This window comes from Carettochelys insculpta, chromosome 24 (assembly GCF_033958435.1).
Source record: "Carettochelys insculpta isolate YL-2023 chromosome 24, ASM3395843v1, whole genome shotgun sequence".
Taxonomy (NCBI): Eukaryota; Metazoa; Chordata; order Testudines; family Carettochelyidae; genus Carettochelys; species Carettochelys insculpta.
In genome coordinates, this window is record NC_134160.1 from 7,040,493 (window position 1) to 7,060,978 (window position 20,486).

Consider the following 20,486-nt stretch of genomic DNA (forward strand, 5'->3'; position numbering starts at 1 on the left):
TGTTAAAGTCGATTGTAGATAACGTAATTCTAGCTACAGCAATTGAGTAGTTAGAATTAACTTATCTACAATTGACATATCTAGCTGTCCTCAGAGAGAGAGGTCAATGGGAGAAACTCTCCCGTCAATCTCCCTTACACCTCACGAGATTGAGGAGTACAGAGGTCAGCTGCCAACCGCAGAGAGTTCGATTTTGTGTGTCCCTACGAACCCTGGAAGATAGACCCAGTCAGGGTTGATCTTCTGCGTAGTGAAGAGACACCCTTAGCAGTGTTGGCCAACGTTTTCAGAAGTGCCTCAGCAACGTGGGAACCTGAGTCATGTTTTCAAAAATGACTTAGGGCCCTGGCAAAATGTGGGAAAGAGAACCTGGATCTGCTTCCCCAGAAGGGGCGGGACCCAGGGCAGAAGGGGTGGGGCCTAGGGTAGTCAGCTTTCCATCCATGGGTGGAATAAATTTTGTTATGTGTATTGACTCATATGGGGACGCTGCTGGGTGTGGGTGACAGTGGCCGCTCTGCTAACCAGCTGGGCAGCACCAGAACCTCTCCTGGGCAGCTGCCCAAGTGCTCAGCTTCTGGGGAGTGAAGATACCTTCTGGTGCAGTACTGCAGCTTAGAGAGAAATATGGTAGGAACCACCAAAATAGGATCGGTGAGAAAATGTGTGAACCTACTCAGCTGCCTTCCTGAGATAACCAATCCATGCTATGCAGGTATTGAACATCATCTGCAGATGGTTCAAAGGCCTAGCACGGCCTAACCTACAACATTTTTGACTTTCAGAGTGAGTTATCCCAGGGAAATCTCTCAGCTTTGGCACCCTGTTCTGCAAAGCATGGTTAGGTTGGCAGAGGTGATTGGGCTGTCGTAAATGTGGTGGTGTCATTTACCGCACCTAAGACAGCGTAAATCTGAGAAGATTCTGCCCTAAACGTTGATGGAGGTCGCACATGGACGTGACCAGCAGGGTGGAGAGCCACTGTGGGCCCTGGGCAAGGTGGGGAGGGGCCCAGCTCCGTACCCCCGGAAGGGGCGGGGCCAAGGGTGGAAGAGGCGGGGCCTGGGGCCGTCAGTCCTTAGCACTGCTCAGACTGCCGCGCTCCCTCCTTCCTCCCCCTGCCACATGGCGTGATGCTGCCACGGCACTTCAAAGGGGACTGAACTCAGGTTGCTGCCGCTGCCGAAGTAGCGGCGGTGCCAGCCAGAGCTCTGGGACCGTTGGAAATGCCGAGCCTCTGTGCAACTGCCTCCCGCTCCCAGCAGGCCTGGACATGACCATCTAGTCTGACCTCCTGTATTATACAGGCCATCCAATTTCATGCAGTTACCCCTCTTCCGAGCCCAGCAACGAGTACTGGGCGTAAACCACGTTGTCTCTGCGTTTCCAAGTCTTTCCACATCCACTTCAGCCCCTGCCATTCTGGCTCTCTCGCTTATCTGCATCCAGCCCCGTTAGCATTCCCAGGGAAGGATCCAGGATAATCGGCCAGTCTCCACGTTCCTTTTCCAGGGAGGCAGGTTGGCAAGAGAAGTGCCACTTTTTCTTTTCCCATGTGTTGCATTTTTCATTCCTTTCTGTTTTCGTGTGCCTGTCCCTCCCGGTGTTTGTCTGTGTCACGTTTGCTAGCAAAAGGAACCTGCAGGCCAAAAGACCCTCCGCCTGGCAAAAGTGCCCTCCTGGTGTCGCACGAGCAGCGAAGAGGAGGAGGATGGTGATGCAGTAGGTTGACTCCCTCCCGGGAGCGATGGAATGCAGGCGGACACTGGAGTGCCCTCAGATAGTCCAGATGTAGCCAAGCTTTGCATATGTCCCAAAAGCAAAGAGAAACCCAGGACTGGCCCACGCCAGCTGACTTAGCCATGGGGCTGTCTCATCGCTGTGTTGGCTTCTGAATGGGGGCTGGAGCTTGAGGCTCTCAGGTGCCTAACGCCAGTGCTGTGAACCCAGATGTCTGCACCGCAGTAAAACAGTCCCCTGCACAAGTGTGAGTCGGTCAGCTAATTGCTGTGTAGGCACACGCCCAATGGCCTCTGGCCTTCCCTTCCCTTTGGTTCCAGTGGGATAATGGAGAATTTGTCATAGCTCCTTTCCACCAGCAGCTGGTTCTTGATCATGGCTAACAAGTTTCCCAGCAGCACCTTAGAATAAAACTGCATGCGTGGGCTGCAAACCGGGGGAAGTGAGAAGCAAAAGCCAAAAGGCAGGGAATCCCATATTCCTTCTGGACAGTGCTGGGATCAAGTTACCTGGATTATCTGAGAGTGCACAACAGTGGGGGTGGTCTGCAGTGTGAGAATGCTAACCCACTGGGCGTGAGAGCATGAACTCTGTGTATTCACTGGGGGTGGGGTGGGCATGCTCCTGTGCAACCCCCCACCCGCGCTGCAGCTCTCATCTGTCCCCAGATCAAGCCTCTGGACTCCTGCCCGCTTTCGGATGGGACACGTTCTCTCCACTTACACGGAGCAAGCCGCCTTTAGGATGAATCATCCAATGTTTGCTAACCGTTCTCACTGCATGGGGACGCTCTGCCTTGTATGCCACACCCATGTGCGCTGAGTACAGTAGCTTTGCTGTCAGGCAGCAAGGATTAACCGTGCATGATAACAGATCGGTTTTCAAGCAACATTTTCGCACGGTTTCTGGAGCGGAGTGGCTGCCGTCATGTGAGCAGAGCCCAGGGGGCCCAGCCTGTGTCTTACCCAAAGCAAGGATTAATCCAAAGGGGACGGCACCTCCCCAGAGTTGGAATGAGAGTGCTCGGGTTGATAGAAATGATCACACTTTTTACCAGCCCTCTCTGTCTGGGCGGTGGCTTCCTTCTCTGCAGCTCTTTTCTACGCCCCCACAGAGCCTCTCTGGCGGCTGCAGTGTCATTGCACAGGAAGGGCCTACTGGGTTGTGCTGCTCCACCGGGGATGGCACAAAGATCGGCTTTCTTTTTATAGCGAGGAAAGAAATGGGCTTTGTCTTTCCTGACCCGGAGAATTTCCACCTCCAAAGCAGTGGGTCTGTCCCATGGAAGCTCCTCACCTATTATGTTATTTTGTTAGTCTTTTACATGCTACAGGACTGCTGGGTTGTTTTCTGACCCAGGGAGTCGCTTTGCTAGGGACAGCAAACACCGCCCATTGTATTTAGAAGCCATCGCTTCTTTTGATCTCCCACCCCGCCCCTTCTCCTTTCCTTTCTCTTTTTATTGCATCATTGCAGAGCTGGGTTTGTGGGCCGGCTCTGAATTTCTGCACCAGGGTCTGCCCTGGTACACCGAGCATGGAGGTGCTCCTGTAAATGAACCAAGTTAAATGTAGGTGATGGAGCTGGGTGGGGTTTGCGGCTGAGCATGTCCGTTCGCTCCTGGAGGGGATCCCAGACTCTCTCTGGAGCAACCGCCCCTGCTTGTGCATTAGAGAGTGCTCCAGAGCACTGGCTCAGCTGTGTGCCTTGGCCAGCAGCCTGCCTGTGGTTGGTTGGTTCACGTGGAGGCCGAAAGCACTGGTGCGGCAGGGTGTGATAGTGAAGCAGAGACACCTGGTGACAAGTCAGTGCTTTCTCCTGAGCCCCCCTGAGCTGCTGCAGGACACACCTCCCGTTACAAGGGCTGGGAAGTGGCCAGGCTGCTGGGTTGCTCTCACCGGGGCCTGCGGGACTCTCCCACCTGTGCGGAAGTTGAGCAGTAAAGTTGTCCAGGCAGTTGTGATGGCGGCCGAGTGAGGCAGGTGGTGGAACAGGCCGGCCTGGCTACATGAGCCTGCCTTGGCCGTCTCTGGTTTAGCGCTCTGCATGGGCCCTGCCTGCGGAGGCAAGGGAACAAGGAGTGATACTGAAGTGAGTGACGGAGTCAACCTGTGGAACTCCTCGCCAGAGGAGGCTGTGAAGGGTAGGACTATAAGAGAGTTCAGAGAAGAGCTAGATAAATTCATAGAGGTTAGGTCCATAAAAGGCTGTTAGCCAGGGGGTAGCAATGGTATCTCTGGCTCTGTTTGTCAGAGGCTGGAGATAGCTGGCAGAAGAAAAGTTGCTTGATCGTTGTCTTCAGTCCACCCACTGTGGGGCAGCTGGCACTGGCCACTGTCGGCAGACAGGATGCTGGGCTAGATGGACCTTAGGTCTGACCCAGCAATGGCCATTCTGGTGTTCTTATGTTCAAAGTCTGTGGTCGGGACCATGGATGTGATGGGAGCTGGAGATAATTATTGGAGGGTTTTCCTATCTCCATGCCCCAGCGTGGCAGATTGGTGGGATATTAAATGCCTCTGCGTAGAACAAGACGGTGTTAAGCAGACCGAAGGAGGCAAGAGGCCACAGCAGTGTATGGGCAGGAGTGAGAGGCACATGTCGCAGACTGTACCCATGAATCTTTGTGAGCTGCATCTTTCTCAGCTTCCTCCTTAGGGCCCTGGCTTTCCCTGTATGGTGGCTCTCTTTGGGAACGAATTGTCCCCTGCTCAGATCCAGCTGTGGCTCGGCTGTTACGAGCTGGTGCATTGAACGCACGTTAGGTTATATGGATGTACTGAACATAGTGGCCTTTACTTTGACCTCAGGAGGAATGTGTCCAGGCTGGTGCTTTGAATCCAGTGAGCTCCCTCGAGCCCTGGCAATGGAGGGTCTCTCTATTCTGAGATTTCTTGTAGGAGATGTAGCAAGCACGGCTCAGGGAAGGGCTGGAGCTGGGTCTGTGCGTATCCATCAAAGACACCCGGGTTCTGCTGCCATGCGATGGCTGGACTGACACTCTGCCTCTGTTTTGCAGCCCCGCGAGAAGGGCCGGATGCGTTTCCACAGGCTACAGAACGTGCAGATTGCGCTGGACTTCCTGAAGCAGCGACAGGTAAGAGCCAGGCGGGTGCTCACAGGCCACCTTCCACTTGTGAGCAGGTGCCAACTGTTCCCACGGAACAGCCTACGTGGTGTATCCGGCTTCCCACTGCAGCTGATACCAGAGAGAGCCAAAGGGTGTAACAAAGCTGTACAGATGAACCTCTCTCGTCTGGTACCCTGGGGACCTGAGCGGTGTCGTTCGAGAGAATTTGCTGGACCACAGGACGTCAATATTGTCTAGCACATTACCAGCACTTCTGCTGCTGGCTGGGCTCTTACCAGACATTTAGGGGTAAATTACAGCTCGATAACAGCACAGAACACTGAGAGCAGGACTGGTGGCTGGAAACAAACTTTATGGGACCGTGGGAAACTTGGCCACGCTCATGATAAGTGGTTGTCCGGCGAACTCAAATCTTGCCGGATTATGGATGTTGCCAGATGAGAGTTCTGGACTAGAGAGGTTCAACCTGTATGCATTTATTTCTGCTGGGCCCATCCCTGTGACATCTAGAAGCCAGTCAGTGGCAGGTCTGCAGAGAGCATCTTTCCCTTGCGGGCTCTTTTTCCTCTCGTTTTGTAACATTTGCAGGCGGAATAAATGTTATGTCTGCCAAGGCACGTGTGAATGTGCACCACCCATATACATGCAGGATGCTGGACGTGAGCACTGTGGGCACTTTGCAAATTGATTGGGCGGCACCTGACTCTCTCCTGGGTGGCTGCCCAAGCCGCTCAGCTTACAGAGAAAGCTGCTGGCAGATGCCATGAGCAGTCAGGGCCGTCCACCCTGCCTGGAGACGGGGCAAGCAAATGAAGAGCGAGGACTTTTCCCAGGAAGCATTGGCAGGTGTCGCAGATGGCAACAACCCCTCGAGCCCCCAGGGTCCCTGTATCCCCAGAACCTTGACTGGGTCAGTTCTGAGTGCATTGGATGCCCTTGTGGGGGCTTTCTGGCAGTTAGATGAAGGTTTGTCCTAGCAGGTTGTTGGGCTCCCAATACTCCGAACTAGTTTGAAGCTGGAGCTTGGTGAGTTTTATAAAGGGGTTGCCGGAGACAACTGGAGACAAGGTCCCATGAGCCAGGACGGGTCAGCAGCGTTTCCAAGGCAGAGTGGCGAAATTTGACCTTTTCACCTCCCTGGACGGTCGGCGTGCTGGTGATCCTTTCTAAAGTCAGTAACAGTCCTACTCCCAACAGCTTTGTTAATGAATAAAGTTAGAGTTTTACCATTCCGGTGGTGGTTGGCAGCATGAGCTGGTCTTTCTTTAATCCACAGGCAGCACAGCTCTGAGCTAGCTCCCGGCTGCATGGGGGAGTGGGGGTGGAGCTCCCGCCTCACATGCCAATGAAATCGCTTGTGTGCCACTCTTCACGTGTGCCGGGGGTTACTGATCCTTGACCTAGGAAGTCCCTTCCTGTCCTATGTTTCGTCTCCTGTCCAGCATTCAGGAAGTGCTGGGCCTCTGAGAGGTCAGTCTGGTGTCTGTTGGGCATGTCGTTTCATGGATATAAGAGGTCCTCTTTATCACCCACCAGCAGAGCCATGTTTCCAGTGGTTCCTCCTTGCTGCAGGAGAATCACCAGCTGCTCACAAAGCTGGGTGTCCTCTCCAGCCTTTTGGGTCCATCCTCGGTCATGACGCACTCATGACGGCGATGGATTGTTTTGGTCGTGCCAAAGCAGAGAGTTACTCCTCTGGCTAGCCGAATGGGCACCGAATAGACCTGCCCACGTCCCCCTCCCTAGGGAAGGAGTGTAGCTTGAAGGCTCCTTCCAGCCTCTTGGTTGAGATGCAGAGATGTTTTGCCAGAAGTTCTAGGGAGCATGTTTCACTCTCTCCACACCGCCCGTCCCACTTTCCCCTGTGAAGCTTGATAGCGTCCCAGCAGAGCACATACGGGGATGTGCCTTACCTGGCATGCTCTCTTAGTGATGTCCTGGAACCTCCAAGGTGCTTAGTTCGGGGATGGGCAGGGAAGAATTGCAGGCTGGCGCTGCTGAGATCCCATGCCTGGAAGTGGGGGCGTTACTCACTCCAGAGGCTCCTCTGTGGTTGGGAGCTGAATAGTAACAGGAAGAGGCAACTGGGACAACGAGAGCAGAGAAGAATTTGAAGCAAGTGGAAGCTGTCAGTGGGGATGTACCGGTACATACCACCAGCCCCTCTTCTTGGGTGCCAGTTACGCTCCCAAACCAGGCTTGGCGAGAGCTCAGAGTTGCGTAACGCCCATGTCTTTACTCACCTTAGCTCGTTCCACCACCTGTGCCAGACTATAGACAGTCTTCCCAGGGGTTTCTCTTCTTACAGGCAGAGTCAGGCCAGGTCTGCACTACGGCAGTTGTGTGCTTGAAATCGACTTCTATAAAATCGTCTCTGACTCACTGAGAGAGGTTGATGGGAGAAACTCTTGCGATAATGCATCCCCACCAGGTGCATGAAATGGAACTCAGGAAGATTGACCCTGACCTGGTTGATCTACTGGGTAGTGTGGCTTTGCCCTCAGTTTTCAGCAAAGGGGCTTCCACTCCCTGCCTGCCTGCCCCCATTTCTGGCTGCTTCCCATCTTCTTACACCCCTAGGCTTGCCAGGCTGGCAGGTGTTCTCAACCCACAGGCCGGTTTCATCAACCCCAATCTCTTCCCCTTGATCGAAGCTGACCGGATGGGGCTAGTTAGGTGCTATTGCACCAGTATTCCCTGTAAGCTGGGCGCTTGGGCCGCTGCTCAGGAGAAATTCAGATGCCGCCCAGCTGATTAGCAGAGCACCCACAGCTGGGTGGTTGTTTCTAAAGGTGGTGCACAGACACATGCCTTGGTGCACAGGGAAAAATATATTCCTCGTACAGATGGGAAAAATCCATATACGGATGGAACAGATTATTGGGAACACTGATCAGCTCCCTGCTTCAGGGGAGTCGCCGGGGTAACCAGAGAGAACAGTGCCCACCCAGGTTCTGGCTGTGGGTAACTCTGAACATGGTGGTGATACTTTTTGTATTTATGGCATCTCATACGCTGAGGCTGTTAGCTATGCGGCCTGGTTCCCCGGCAGAAGGCTCCTGTGAGATGAGCGAGTGTCAGCCTGGTTTAGGCACAGGTTTGAGGACCGAGCAAGGAGTTCCATTCCCTGCTGTGGCACCAGCGTCCTGTAAAAACAACACGAAGTTCTGTGGCACCTTATAGACTAACCGATTTTTTTGGAGCATGAGCTTTCGTGGGCAAAGACCCGCTGTGTCAGGTACATGTAGTGGCTTCCCACGTGACCTTGAACTAGGCCCTTCACCGCTAGATCACATGTGCTGACCTGCTTCCCCAGGGTGCTGTGATCTGAGGCTTCATTCCCGGGCTGATTGATTTGAGCGGTGCAAGTGGGGGCGACTATGTTTGGTCGTGCTCTTACGGGATGTGCTTAGTAGATTGTAAATTACACACAAGTGCCTGGGGCTGGAGCACTCCTGGTGGAAACGTGAGCGCTTGAAGGTCCTTGGCAGAAAGCACCAGCGAACTGATAGCTGGTGATTTACATCCTCCTTTTACAGAAGCACAGATTGATTTTGCTTCTCATCACACAGTGGCACGGCTGGGAATAGAACATTTGTTCTGTACTCTGGCCAGTAGATTACACCCACTCGGCACATCTGACTGGCTGCGTTCCCTGTAAGCTGAGCACTTGGGTGGCCTCCCAGCAGAGACTCAAATGCTGCCCAGCTGATCAGCAGAACAACCGCGGCTGGCAGTGGGTGTTTCTACTGGTGGGGCGCATCTAAACATGCCTCTGTGCAAGCAACAAAATTTATTCCATACGAGGATGGAAAAATTAGAGGGAACCCTGCTGACTGGTTTCGGGGGGCAGGGTGGTGGTGCAGGGGTTGGAGAGAAGTCGTTCGTCTCATTGGTGCGGCATCAGATTGGAAGTTTTGACAGCCTCTGGTGCTTCCCTGCAGGTGAAGCTGGTGAACATTCGCAATGATGATATTACAGATGGAAACCCAAAGCTGACCCTGGGGCTCATATGGACCATTATTCTCCACTTTCAGGTAAGGATGTGGCTTGTTGCAGGCGCAGGGGAGAACGTGGGGTGGTGGGGAAGGTGGAGAAGGTGGAGGGAATATTACATCCCAAGGGCGCTGGCATCTGTCTGTAGCACATGAGGATATTTAATGGTAATGCCTGCATACAGATTGGTCTGGAGGATTAACATGTGTAGCAGTGTCATGGAGACCAGGCCAGCGGAGAATCAGAACTCCCTTCTCTGATCATTTACATAATTAAATCGTTCATGACGGATTGTGTGTGCTGGGGCCCTTTGATGGGTGCCGAGATTATTGGCAGTTGCTGTTCGCTCAGCCGAACTGGAAACCTGAGCCCTCCAGGGCTCTGCATAGCACTGAGCAGGGGAAAGACGAGAGTAAATGTGGAGAAGGGTGTGCGAGGCATGTGTGCTGATGACATTCTGGGAAGCAGTCCAGACCAGTGCGGAGCTGGGTCCCTACCTGTCCTGCAGCCTTGGCTGCCTTGCATTACTCGGTGCTCACTCCCACTCTGTGCAGATCATGTCTGGAGGGTCTGTGTCTAGCTGCAGCCTGCTAGCGCACTCCAGTCACGCTCCAGGGTTGGTTACCTCCTGCAGTGATCCCATCCAACTCCCAGTCCCGGATTTCCCCTCCCGAAAAGTGTGTTCTGCATGGCCCAGCTCTCTCCTGGCGGCCCCTTGCCTCCGTAAGGCATCTGTCAATGTACTACTCCGTGAACTGGAGTAACCGCCACAGCCCAAAGACAAATTATGATGAAAGAATTAAACAAATTTATTTCATTACAAGGAGAGGGATTTGAAGGTAGTGCAAATCCTAGGCAGTAAAGTCCGAAACGATTACAAGAGGAATGAATAGAAAAACACTTCCCAGTTACTAGACTCGGTTCAAGGTCAGTTCTTATCATGGGTTCCCAGCAATTTTGCTGACCAAATTCTTAAGTCAGGCACTACCCCCAGAGTCCAAAGGGCTGTTTTATTGTTGTTGTCTTTGATGATAGAGAGTGGGATGGAGAGGCAGAGATTCCATGGGATGTCTTTGCCCCTCATTGTATAGACCAGCCACCCTCTGACATGCATTGTCCCGAGGAATACCCCTAGATTATGTTCATTCCCACCCTGAGGAGGGAGATAGAGAAAGAGGTTCCATTCTGCTGGTGTCTAAAATGCAAATCAGTCTGTTCCTGCCCCTTTGCTGTCTCAAGGACTTTTTTCACTACCTACCTGTAAACTGAGGTAAACGGAATTCCTTCGTTTGAGATACGCCTGGTTAATTCCTTCCACCTCACAGGGGCCAAGTGGGTTTGAACATGTGCTAACACCACCATTTGGGGGACTTCATAACTGTACATGTAATGTTGCCACATACATTTCACATTGGTGATTACTGGCCCGTGAGTTATTCGTTTTCACAATACTCGCCCTATTATGTACGAAGATATAACAATAGCATGTAGGGTGTGAATACCGGGGCGCATTCCGTCACAGTGATCTCACGTTCTCACAGCAGCCTTCCTTCCCAAAGCGCCCTCTGTCTGTCACGCGCTCCTTTCCCTGCAGCTTGTACAGTCAATTCGTCACGGCTCTTTTTCTCTTGGGTGCAAGGCAGCCGCTTTGCAGCAACACAACCCGGCCGCTCAGGACAGGAGTGGAAGAGCACAGCCGTTCCGACTGAGGTTGCAGGAGGAATTTAGGTTGGCAGAGAGTAGTTTCCCACCATGACGGTGAGGTTAGTGTGCCTGTGTCACAGGGTCTCTGGTGCCACAGCTCGTCGCTCTTGTGTGTCGGCGGTAAGGCAGCGTGTGCAGCAGCACAGCGGGACCGTACTGCCACTCTCGTGCATTGGTTCTGTGTTGGCTCAGAACATAAGAACGGCCATACTGGGTCAGACCAAAGGTCCGTCCAGCCCAGTATCCTGTCTGCCGACAGTGGCCAGTGCCAGGTGCCCCAGAGGAGGTGAACCGAAGACAATGATCAAGCGATTTGTCTCCTGCCATCTGCCTCCAGCCTTTGACTAAGGGCTAGGGGCACCATACTTTACCCTTGGCTAATAGCCGTTTATGGACCTAACCTCCAAAAATTTATCAAGCTCTTTTTTAAACTCTGCTAGAGTGCTGGCCTTCACAGCCTCCTCCGGCAAGGAGTTCCACAGGTTGACTGCGCTGTGTGAAGAAAAATTTTCTTTTATTAGTTTTGAACCTACTACCCATTAATTTCATTTGGTGTCCTCTAGTTCTTATATTATGGGAACAAGTAAATAACTTTTCAATATTCACTTTCTCCACACCATTCATGATTTTATATACCTCTATCATATGACCCCTCAAACTCCTCTTTTCTAGACTGAAAAGTCCCAGTCTCTCTAGCCTCTCCTCATATGGGACCCTTTCTAAACCCTTAATCATTTTAGTTGCCCTTTTCTGAACTTTTTCTAATACCAGTATACCTTTTTTGAGGTGAGGAGACCACATCTGCACGCAGTACTCAAGATGTGGGCGTACCATAGTTTTATATAGGGGAAGTAAGATATTCTTTGTCTTATTCTCTATCCCTTTTTTAATAATTCTTGACATCCTATTTGCTTTACTGACTGCCGCTGCACACTGCGTGGATGTTTTCAGAGAACTATCCACTATAATTCCAAGATCCCTTTCCTGATCTGTTGTAGCTAAATTTGCCCCCATCACTTTGTATGTATAATTGGGGTTATTTTTCCCAATGTGCATTACCTTACACTTACCCACATTAAATTTAGGGAACAGTGCTAGCCTGTTGACTCCCCATATTTGAGGCTAAGCCGGCGTGGGAGGGCAGTCCATTCCACCCGGAGCGTGAGCTCCTGCCCTGGAGTGTTGGCCAGGAGAGTTTGTGTGACTGTGTGTCTCAACCAGGGCCACAGTCTCGGACACATGGCGCTGTCAGACCCAGCAATGTTATGCTGGGGGTGTCAGGAGAGAGGGCACGCCAGCACCATGGGGTATTCTGGGGAGTGCCTTTACTTCCCGCAAAGCCAGGTCATAGCCCTTTGTCAGCAGCTGTGCTCCAGAGGATTTGAGTTTTCCTCGCCGTGGCTCTGCCGATGGACAGATGAGTTTCTGCGTGGCATTCTTCGCTGCAGAGCTGTTCTCACTGTGGGTGACCGTTGGTAACAGGCGTGCTAGACTCACACGCATGGCAGAGCCATTATCCAGCCACCGTTTCCCCACTGACAGGAACTAAATCACTCTGCACCGTGAGGACTTTTCCAGCACTTGCTGACTGAGGAGTAAATTTGTTTTGTAGCGTTTTATTTGTCTATGGCAGCCCAATGGCAAGAGCTGCCTGGACGGAAGCAGACGAATATCCCTGAGCAGCCTTCTCTGAATCCAGCGTCCTGGAGTCACCAGTAGCCAAACCAGTTTCACTGTCAGTTCTCTCTGCTTATATGCAAGTCCAGGTGGGGTGTATTAGCATGTCCTGAGCACCCCGTGCCGTCTTCCCTTGGCAGCTCTTGCTTTTCTTCCAGGCGGGACACCTCAGGGCTCTATTGGAGTCACTCAGTGGGGGTAATTTTTGCATTTCTGTCCATGGGTATAGAATGTGATGGAGTTTTCCCTACCCTGTGGCTGTGTTCTTTTGTGGTTGGGTGGTAAACACGGACAGTTCTGTAGGGCACCGCGTGTTTATACTGGTGGGTTCCCTGCGTCTGCCGTTGGTGGTAGTGAGAGGCTGTATATTGATGAAGAATGGAAACAACTTCTTAAGTGACTTGCCTTCATTGGTCTTGCAAGTGCCTGCTTGTGCCTGTTTGAGACCTCTTAAAGGGGGCTTGATTTTCAGAAGGCAGATGCGCTGCTCTTCTGAGAACCAGGCCCTTTCAGGGTGGGTGTCTGAAACTACTAAACTCATTTGAAAGCATCACCCTCCGGTCTTAGCAGTCAAGGCCTCAAATTAAAGGAGCCGCTCATTCCTTGTGCAAATCCTGCTCCATCCTGGCTGGGACAGGAGCGCAAGAGCTGGAACATCCATACACATTTCTGCTGTCAGCTTTCTGTTTGGAATTGCACCCTCCCTCTTCTCTGGGAAGAAATAGATGGGCCAAAGCTGGGGCTGGTCTTTGCAACCTGGGAGGTGTTTAGACATGTCCCTAGTTAGGGTGCACAAGAGGACATGGGAAGAGCTGTGACATTGTGGAGTTATTAATATATTCTCCAAGTTAATCAGGTTAACTCTTGGAACTTGGACCTTGGCTGTTGGGCATATGTTCTCACGCCTCTCTTGAGGCAGGTTTGAACTCCCTGAATTGGGTGCGTGAGTGTTCCTGTAAATTTGGACCTAAATCATTCAACTAGACTCCCTCTATACAAGCGCTGTGGGCATGGGAAGGAGGAAGAGCTGAACAGGGCCAGACCACAAAGCAGACCGATAACTCTGACTGAGCTGTGAGGTACTCGGGTTCACGTCATTCTGGCCGTGATTATTTGCGATTCTTGTCTGACCGTCCGCTTGAGCACTGAGCCCACTCCAGCACTGAGCAGCAAAATGAGCGAATTCAAGCCCAGGCAGAAGGTGAACGAACTGTCCTTGTCTGTATGGGGCCGCCGCCTCCTTTCCCTGTTTCTTCAGACCCCGCAGAGTGCGGTGCCAAAATTCAGATGTGAGACTAAAAGGGGCCCCTTTGCCGAAATCTCCCACCTGCTTCCTGGTTTGGGGGCTTGCTTCGGCTGTCTCGGGGGACACTAGGTGGTGCTGCTGTGCTGCAGCTGGCTTGCCGGAGGGGGGTTGGTTTCCAAGGGAGTGTACTGCAGTTCTGAGGCAGGCAGACGGACAGCAGTGGGCGTGGGTGCTGTCCTGGAGCCCTTTCAGGCATGCTGCCTCCACAGTCAAGATGTGAGACCCGACCAGCGCTGGAGATTTGAGGGTAGTGGGTCTGGCCCGGAGCTTACAGCTGGGCCTGCTTCCTGGGCTTACCCTGCTCCCTGATCACATCTTTGCCTGCAATAAGGGATTTCTTCTAGGGATGGAGCTCTGTTCTTAACCCCTTAATCTCCTCCTGGCTTTCCATATGTGAAAATCCACAGCCCACCGCCGCAACCAAACGGCTGAGGGTGGGTGCAGTGTCCCACTCTGCGAATGGCTGGTACAATCTCCCCCTTGCTGGCTTCGTGACGACCTGACTCCCCATTCGCCACGGGGCTGGGGCAAGCTTTGCCTTTCTCTTGGGAAGCACAAGCCCCTGGGTGGTGGAGAGGAGGCCTGGAAGGGAAGGAACGGCGACTCGTGGCAGGGGCACGCGAGGAGCTGGTGTGGCTGAGTTTGGAAGGCTGCAGTTGGCCGTGGAGCTGTGGGCTGCTCTGCCCTTGGGGTGTCTGGCGGATGGACGGGGGAGTGGTTGCTGTGGGTGTCAAGTGCATGAGGTGCGTTCTGCTCTGAGGGAGGGAACAGTCGGAGTTCGCACTCACCCGCCCAGCCAAATCCCCTCTCTGGGGAGGGCTGGGGCAGGCAGGGGGTTGGGCTTTAGTGACACACATGGGAGCTGGAGAAGGGGAGCTGTGAGCGCTGTGGGGCTCTGGTCCCCCCTGCACATCTGTGTCTCTGGTAGAAGGATGCTGGTTTGACATTGCCACGGTAACGCCGGGCATGGGGACTTGAGTTCAACTGGGGGGGGGGGGGTGCGGGAAGCAGGTAGGATGGGCACAAAGTACACACGACTGCTGTGCCATCAGCAATCAGACTTGGGTGTGTGCTGCTGGCCTAACCTGTCAGCACTCGGAGACCCCCCTTCCCTGAAGGGTGCCGAGGGCTCTTTGTCTCAGAGAGGTTGCTGTGTTGGTCTGTTTCGGTACAAACAGCGAGGAGTCCCCTGACACCTTAAAGACTAGCACATTTACTTGGGCATAAGCTTTCATGGGCTGGAGTCCACTTGGTCAGATGCACTTGTGAAGTAGGTTCCAGCCTATGAAAGCTTATGCCCAAGTAAATTTGTAAGCCTTGTTGTTAAAGATGCATTGGATTTTTCAGCCTGTGCAGTGGTACGGCTGTGCAGTGTAGTGCAGGCTGTGCAGTGATATGGCAGTGCAGTGCAGCCTGTGTAGTGATACGGCGGTGCAGTGATACGGCTGTGCAGTGTAGTGCAGTGAAGCCTGTGCAGTGATAAGGTTGTGCAGTGATATGGCAGTGCAGTGTAGTGCAGCCTGTGCAGTGATATGGCAGTGCAGTGCAGCCTGTGCAGTGGTACGGCAGTGCAGTGTGGCTATTTGGTTGTGCAGAGAAGTGCAGCCTGTGGCGTGATCTGGCTGTGTAGTGCCATGCAGCATGTGCAGTCATAAGGCCAGTTAACTCTTTGGGAAGGTTGCACTCCTGCCCTGTGCCCCCATAGGTGCTGGAACTGGGGGTGCTGGCTCGATGTGGCTTCCATTAGGAGCAGAGTTGGCCAGTTTAGTTCAGTGGCTCTCAGCTCCCCACACTGTGAAAATTGTTCCAGCACCCCTGTGTGCTCCTCCGCTCTGATTGGAGGACAAGCTGCCTGCCTATACCCAGAGTGGAGTGCTTGGAGGCTGTGTATGTGACAGTCAGGAGCAGAGAGCGAACATCGGGCAGCGTGAGCTGCGCTGGGTCTGAGCAGCGCCTCCGAACCCCCTTGACCGTAGCTTGCGGGAATCTGCTTTTGTGTAGGGGCAGGAATTTGTGGGCTTCCCACCCAGCACTGGCGAGGGGATTTCCCGTTTGTAGGCATGCTGCGTCTCTCCTCTCCTCCCAGGCGTCTGCCTGTTTCTCCCCCACCCTATCCTTTATGCTACCTTTGCTCAACCCCCCTTTTCTGACTTCCCACCCTCCTTTCTCTCCCCCTGCCTCCTTCCCATCCTCTCCTCTCCCTCCCTCCCTCCCTCCCTCCTGATTTCTGTCTGGTTCTTGCTTTCTGTTTGTGTTACCGAGGGCAGTGCTCCAATTACCTCATATTTGGAGAGAGAAAGCAGCAGCCAATCCAGTCTCTGTCTGCTTTTAGGTCAAGTGATTTCTGAACTGCAGTGAGATGCTTTGAATTTGTCTTGTTGCAGCTCCTAGTCTGTAAGATGGCTGTCTGGAACAGCCAGGGCTGGGAGAACCTCCCTGCGTGCGCGGGCGAGGGAGAGAATATGGGGGATTGCCCGCAATGCTGCGTGTTTGCCAATGTGCAGCTAAGCTGATGAAGCGGAGGTCAGGATTTAGCCAGGAGCCCGGGACCAGTTGAGCTGCGGTACTGCTGGTGTTTTCTGCTCGGCGGAGATGGGGAATTCTCTGGGGTGTGTTAAGGAACCCAAAGAGCCAGCTCCTGGGCCAGGGAAGGCTCCTGTGTCCCCCCCAAAAAGGGTTCGCTTTAAACGGAAGCGGCGGGGGAAGAAGAGGATGGCGCCGGAGGCAAATCCCAAGGAGCAGCCCTTGCATGGTGCGGAGATTACTGAGGATGACGAGGCATTGGAGAAGTTCAAAGTACCTGCTCAGCAGCAGGGAGGAGAGGAAATTGCTAAGACCCTGCAGAAAGATGCTTCGCAGCCCACGGATCCCAACCTCAGCTCGCATCCAGAGGCGCTGCCTCAAGCTCTCCTGGTACAGGTGAAAGAGAGATTTCAAGGGGAAATCCAGAAGGCTCACCTGGTGGTTGAACACTGGCCTTCAGGATCTGAGGGCAGGAGGGATTCCTCTGAGGAAGGCACCACTGTTATTGCCCGCCTGCTAGACAACCCTGCGGAGAAGAACTGTGAGAAGGCTGTGAGCAAGCTGGTAGAATTTCAACGGAGAGGAGCTGGCAGCAGCAGAGCTGTGCTGTTGCCTTTACAAGGAGAGGCTGCAGCCAAAGGCTGCAAGAGACAGGAGGATGGCGAGATTGTGTCCAGGTGGAACCCGGTGTCTAGAGAGGAGCCGCCAGGCAGGCGAGGGCTGGAGAAACCTGCCACCCTGCTGGTGGCTGGCGGGTCTCCGGAGGCCTGGGATACAGAAGGGAATGAAAGTATTTCAAGTGCCACGTGGACAGGGTCGTGGTTCGTAGAGCCAGGTACCACCTCAGAGCTGTCCACGCCGTCGCCCATGGTGGACCTGGAGGAAAACCAAGGCTTCGAGAAGCCGCTAAGACTCTCAGTGTCACGAGAGAAACCGTCCCTCAAGGGGGGCGAGGGGACCTGGACCCAGCCTGGGGCCACGCTGCCTGCCTCTCAGAGCGACGCTTCCTTCAGCGGGCCAACCACCAGCACAGCCCTGCGCTCCTCGGGATATGGGAGCGACTCGTCCCATCGGCCCAACAGGGATGCTGCAGCCAGCCAGATCTCGGGGTCGATCTTGGAAGACGGCTGCCCACGCCCTGCAGAGCCAGACAGCCAGGCTCAGGGGGGCAGGATGGAGAAGGCCATGGAGGCTCCTGGAAGAAAGGTCAGTGCTCGTATGCGGTTAGTGAGCCGTCCTTCAGAGGGAGGGTGGGGGCGTGGGGGAGTCTGTCCTGAATATCAGTGATCCAGACCCACCCTCCCTTTCCCTGAGAGTATTCCTCCCAAACGGCTTCAGTCTGCTTCGCCCCGTGTCTTGCATGTTGAAGAGTTGGCAGGTGAGATCAGATTCAGAATGCTCCTGAGGAAGCGTCTGTCTCCACCCTGAGAAGCTGCGGGGCTCTGATAGCCCACAGGTGTAATTCGCATGGAGACCTGCCAGGAACGTCGGAGTGGGGGCAGCACGGGCTGTTGGCTTGTAGACTGACCCTGTGTGTGCCTTGCTGCCTCAGCCCCGTTACCCACCGATGGCTGGCAGGTGGAGGGCTGGAGCAGTACTCGCTGTCGGAGCCGGAGGGTGGGGGAAGGCCACGAATGGTGTTTTCAAGGGCAGTCGCCTGAGTGTCACTTGAGAGGCACGGGCTGTAGTTAGCACGGTCCCCCACTTCCGAGGGGTCGCTCGCAGTGCAACCCGTCCCTTCGGACGCTTGTGCGGAGTGCATCCGCCTCCCCTTCTGTCAGGCCTGCGAAACGCTGGCATTAATTAAAAACGGGGGGTGGGAGGAGGGGAAGGGGGCTCGTTAGAACAGCCCTGAAAACAGGGTCGCGTCAGCCGGACAGGGCCAGACGGCAGCATGCAGCTGCAGGGTCCAGTGTTCCCTGTAAGCTGTGCGCTTGAGCTGCCACGCAGGAGAGATTCAAAATAGGGATGTAAAATCCTGTTTAGTTAGTTAACCTGTTAAATGCTGAGTTTAACCATTTAACTGATTAAAGGGGGAGGCAGCCAGGCTGGAGTGCACCCCAGACCACCATGGAGCAGGGCTGCTTCGGCCATGCCTGGGTCAGCCCCTTGCCCGCAGTGGGTGGGAAGCTGCGCCAACCCCCACTGGTTAACCATAACTAGGAAGGCTCATTTGTTTAGGGTGTGGCTTACTGCTTAACCATTAACATCCTTAAGTCAAATCCTGCCTAGCTGATTAGCAGAACGCCCACAGCTGGTAGCATGCGTGTTTACTGGTGGTGCACATCCAGACATGCCTTGGTGCCCACAACAAAATTTATTCTACATGCATGAAAAAATATGAGTGGGAACATTGGTGATGTCCCTGGTTTTAGCAGCACGTTTGAGCATTTATTAGTGTCTGTGTGTGGGTGTGGGTGTTGGGCCAGAGGGAAGAAGTTTGAAACTGGCATCATAGGTGACTTATGAGAACTTTTGTTGGCAGCTGTCACTCCGTAGGGTGGGAAGAGCGCAGAGACTGGTAGAGCCTAGAATGTATAGAGAACACGATTAGTGGTGGGCGAGGCCCCCTGATTCTGCCCACACCTGTAGCATGGCAGGGCAGAGAGCAATTCACACGCACAAGAAGCTAGTGTTACAGGTGTCCTGTCAGCGCAGAGAGTTTCCAAAGAGGCAAAGCGCCTCCCGCCTCCGGTGAACTCTGCTAGTCATGAATCCACGTCCTTTTGGGGGATAGAATTCTGCACTGGAGCAGCAAAGCTGTTAATGGTCCAGGGCACCGCAGACAAAACATGGAGTTATCGGCGGGGAATGCTGTGCCTTGGGTAGTGAAAGGGGTCTGGTGGGCCTTGGCAGGCCTGGAATAAGGGGATGTGTTTTGGCCTGGGAAGGGCTAGATGAATATTTGCTCAGTTTTTGGCTCGAGGCCCCAGTGATATCGCAGGGATTGCTGGGAGAGATTAGTTGTTGCATGTTATGCTTTGGCGGCAGTGGAATTGTCTCTGTGTGTTTTGGCCAGTGGTCGGCGGTGTCTGTATTTGGAGTTGTGGAGGGCAGAGGAACGCTGCGTTGGTTTTGGGAGGAGGGCATCACCGTTCTCTGTAGTTTGGGCAGCGGAAGGGTCTCCTTTGATTTGTGATGGGCTTGAGAACTTTGCTCCTGATTCTCAGTGCCTGTTGGGCTGATGGGGCCGCGGCTTGGCCCAGGAAGCATAGGGATCGGTAGGAAAAGGAACTTGATGCTGAATGTTTTGGCTGGTTGGGCCGAGGCCATGGCCTTGATGTCCTGCAGAAGGCAGCTCTGTATCTAGACTCCTTGCTCACTGGGAACAGAGCGCTGCTGTCCTGATAAAAGTGGTTGATCTTTTTTAGGGGGGAAAAAAAACCTCAAAAACTTTCAGAGGGATTATGTGAACTGATGCATGAGTTAGATTCATCTCCCAGAGTCCTTTCTCCCAAGAGCAGGCTTTTCAAGGAGGAGGTGGTACTGCTTCTCAGTAGGGTGCTGTGGATGATTGCTGGAGAAGAAAAGGCGCCCTTTAAGTAACCTGTATGCTAACATTGGAATGGGCTTTAACATATACAAGTGTGCCCCAGTTGGCTTGGGAGTAGGGCCTCTCTGGTGGGTAGCACAGTCAAAAGTTAAGCAGTTGGGGTGAGATGTATCAGAGAGGTAGCGGTGTTAGTCTGTATTTTCAAAAACAACAAGAAGTCCTGTGGCACCTTACAGACTAACAGATATTTTGGAGCATAAACTTTCCTGGGCAAAGACCTGCTGTATCAGATGCATGGGGGGAGGGGGGGGCATTTCAAATGCTTTAAATCCTCCTCTGAACCCCCCCCCCCACTCATGCATCCAGCGCAGCGGGTCCTTTCCCACAAAAGCTCATGCTCCAAAATACCTGTTAGTCGACAAGGTGCCACAGGACTCCTGTTGTTTTCTGGGGTGAGATGAGGACTGATGGCTGGGTTCAGAGATCAAGTGCATGAAAAATGGATCCAATTTTTACACAGAGCCATTGGATAATGAGCGTCTGGTCTGGCATGATGGGTCAGCGGAGCATCCATCCCATGCCAGGGGCACGTGGGGATCCGGCAGAGGTGGCTTCATTTTCTGTCCCTTGCTCCAGCCTGGGGAGTGGGGCAGTCAAAGGCCTAGTAAGCCGGGGTTGCATCACGATGCTGATTGTCATTAATACAATTCACGAGATGCATCATGTGTGTTTGTCCCCTTGTTGCCTCGCAAGCCGCTGTCTCATGGGGTCACATCAGTATTTCAGCCCCTCGCTTTAAGGAAATCCCTGTTTTGGCTCCAGAAGAGTTAAAGCCGACGCCGGCTTGGTGGGAACTACGGACAAAGAGCAGTTTTCTGTGCAATAAGACGCCAGAGAGGGAGGCGAGTAGCGCATACCAATTATACTACTGCTGCCACGCCTTGCTGGGCCTCCTC

The 20,486-nt window shown here is 53.5% G+C and overlaps 1 protein-coding gene across 18 annotated transcripts in view; it reads left to right on the forward strand.

Annotated features, from left to right (window-relative positions):
* The window catches only part of MACF1 (microtubule actin crosslinking factor 1), a 317,553-nt gene that overhangs the window by 109,448 nt on the left and 187,619 nt on the right, over positions 1–20,486 (forward strand). For 13 of the 18 annotated variants that reach the window (XM_074976442.1, XM_074976452.1, XM_074976443.1 and 10 more), the window contains exons 4-6: positions 1,630–1,722; positions 4,760–4,837; positions 8,776–8,868. In XM_074976442.1, coding sequence (XP_074832543.1) covers positions 1,630–1,722; positions 4,760–4,837; positions 8,776–8,868 — 264 coding nt within the window. The remainder of the gene's footprint in view (positions 1–1,629; positions 1,723–4,759; positions 4,838–8,775; positions 8,869–20,486) is intronic. The other 5 variants (XM_074976451.1, XM_074976458.1, XM_074976457.1 and 2 more) reach the window with 1 other exon arrangement.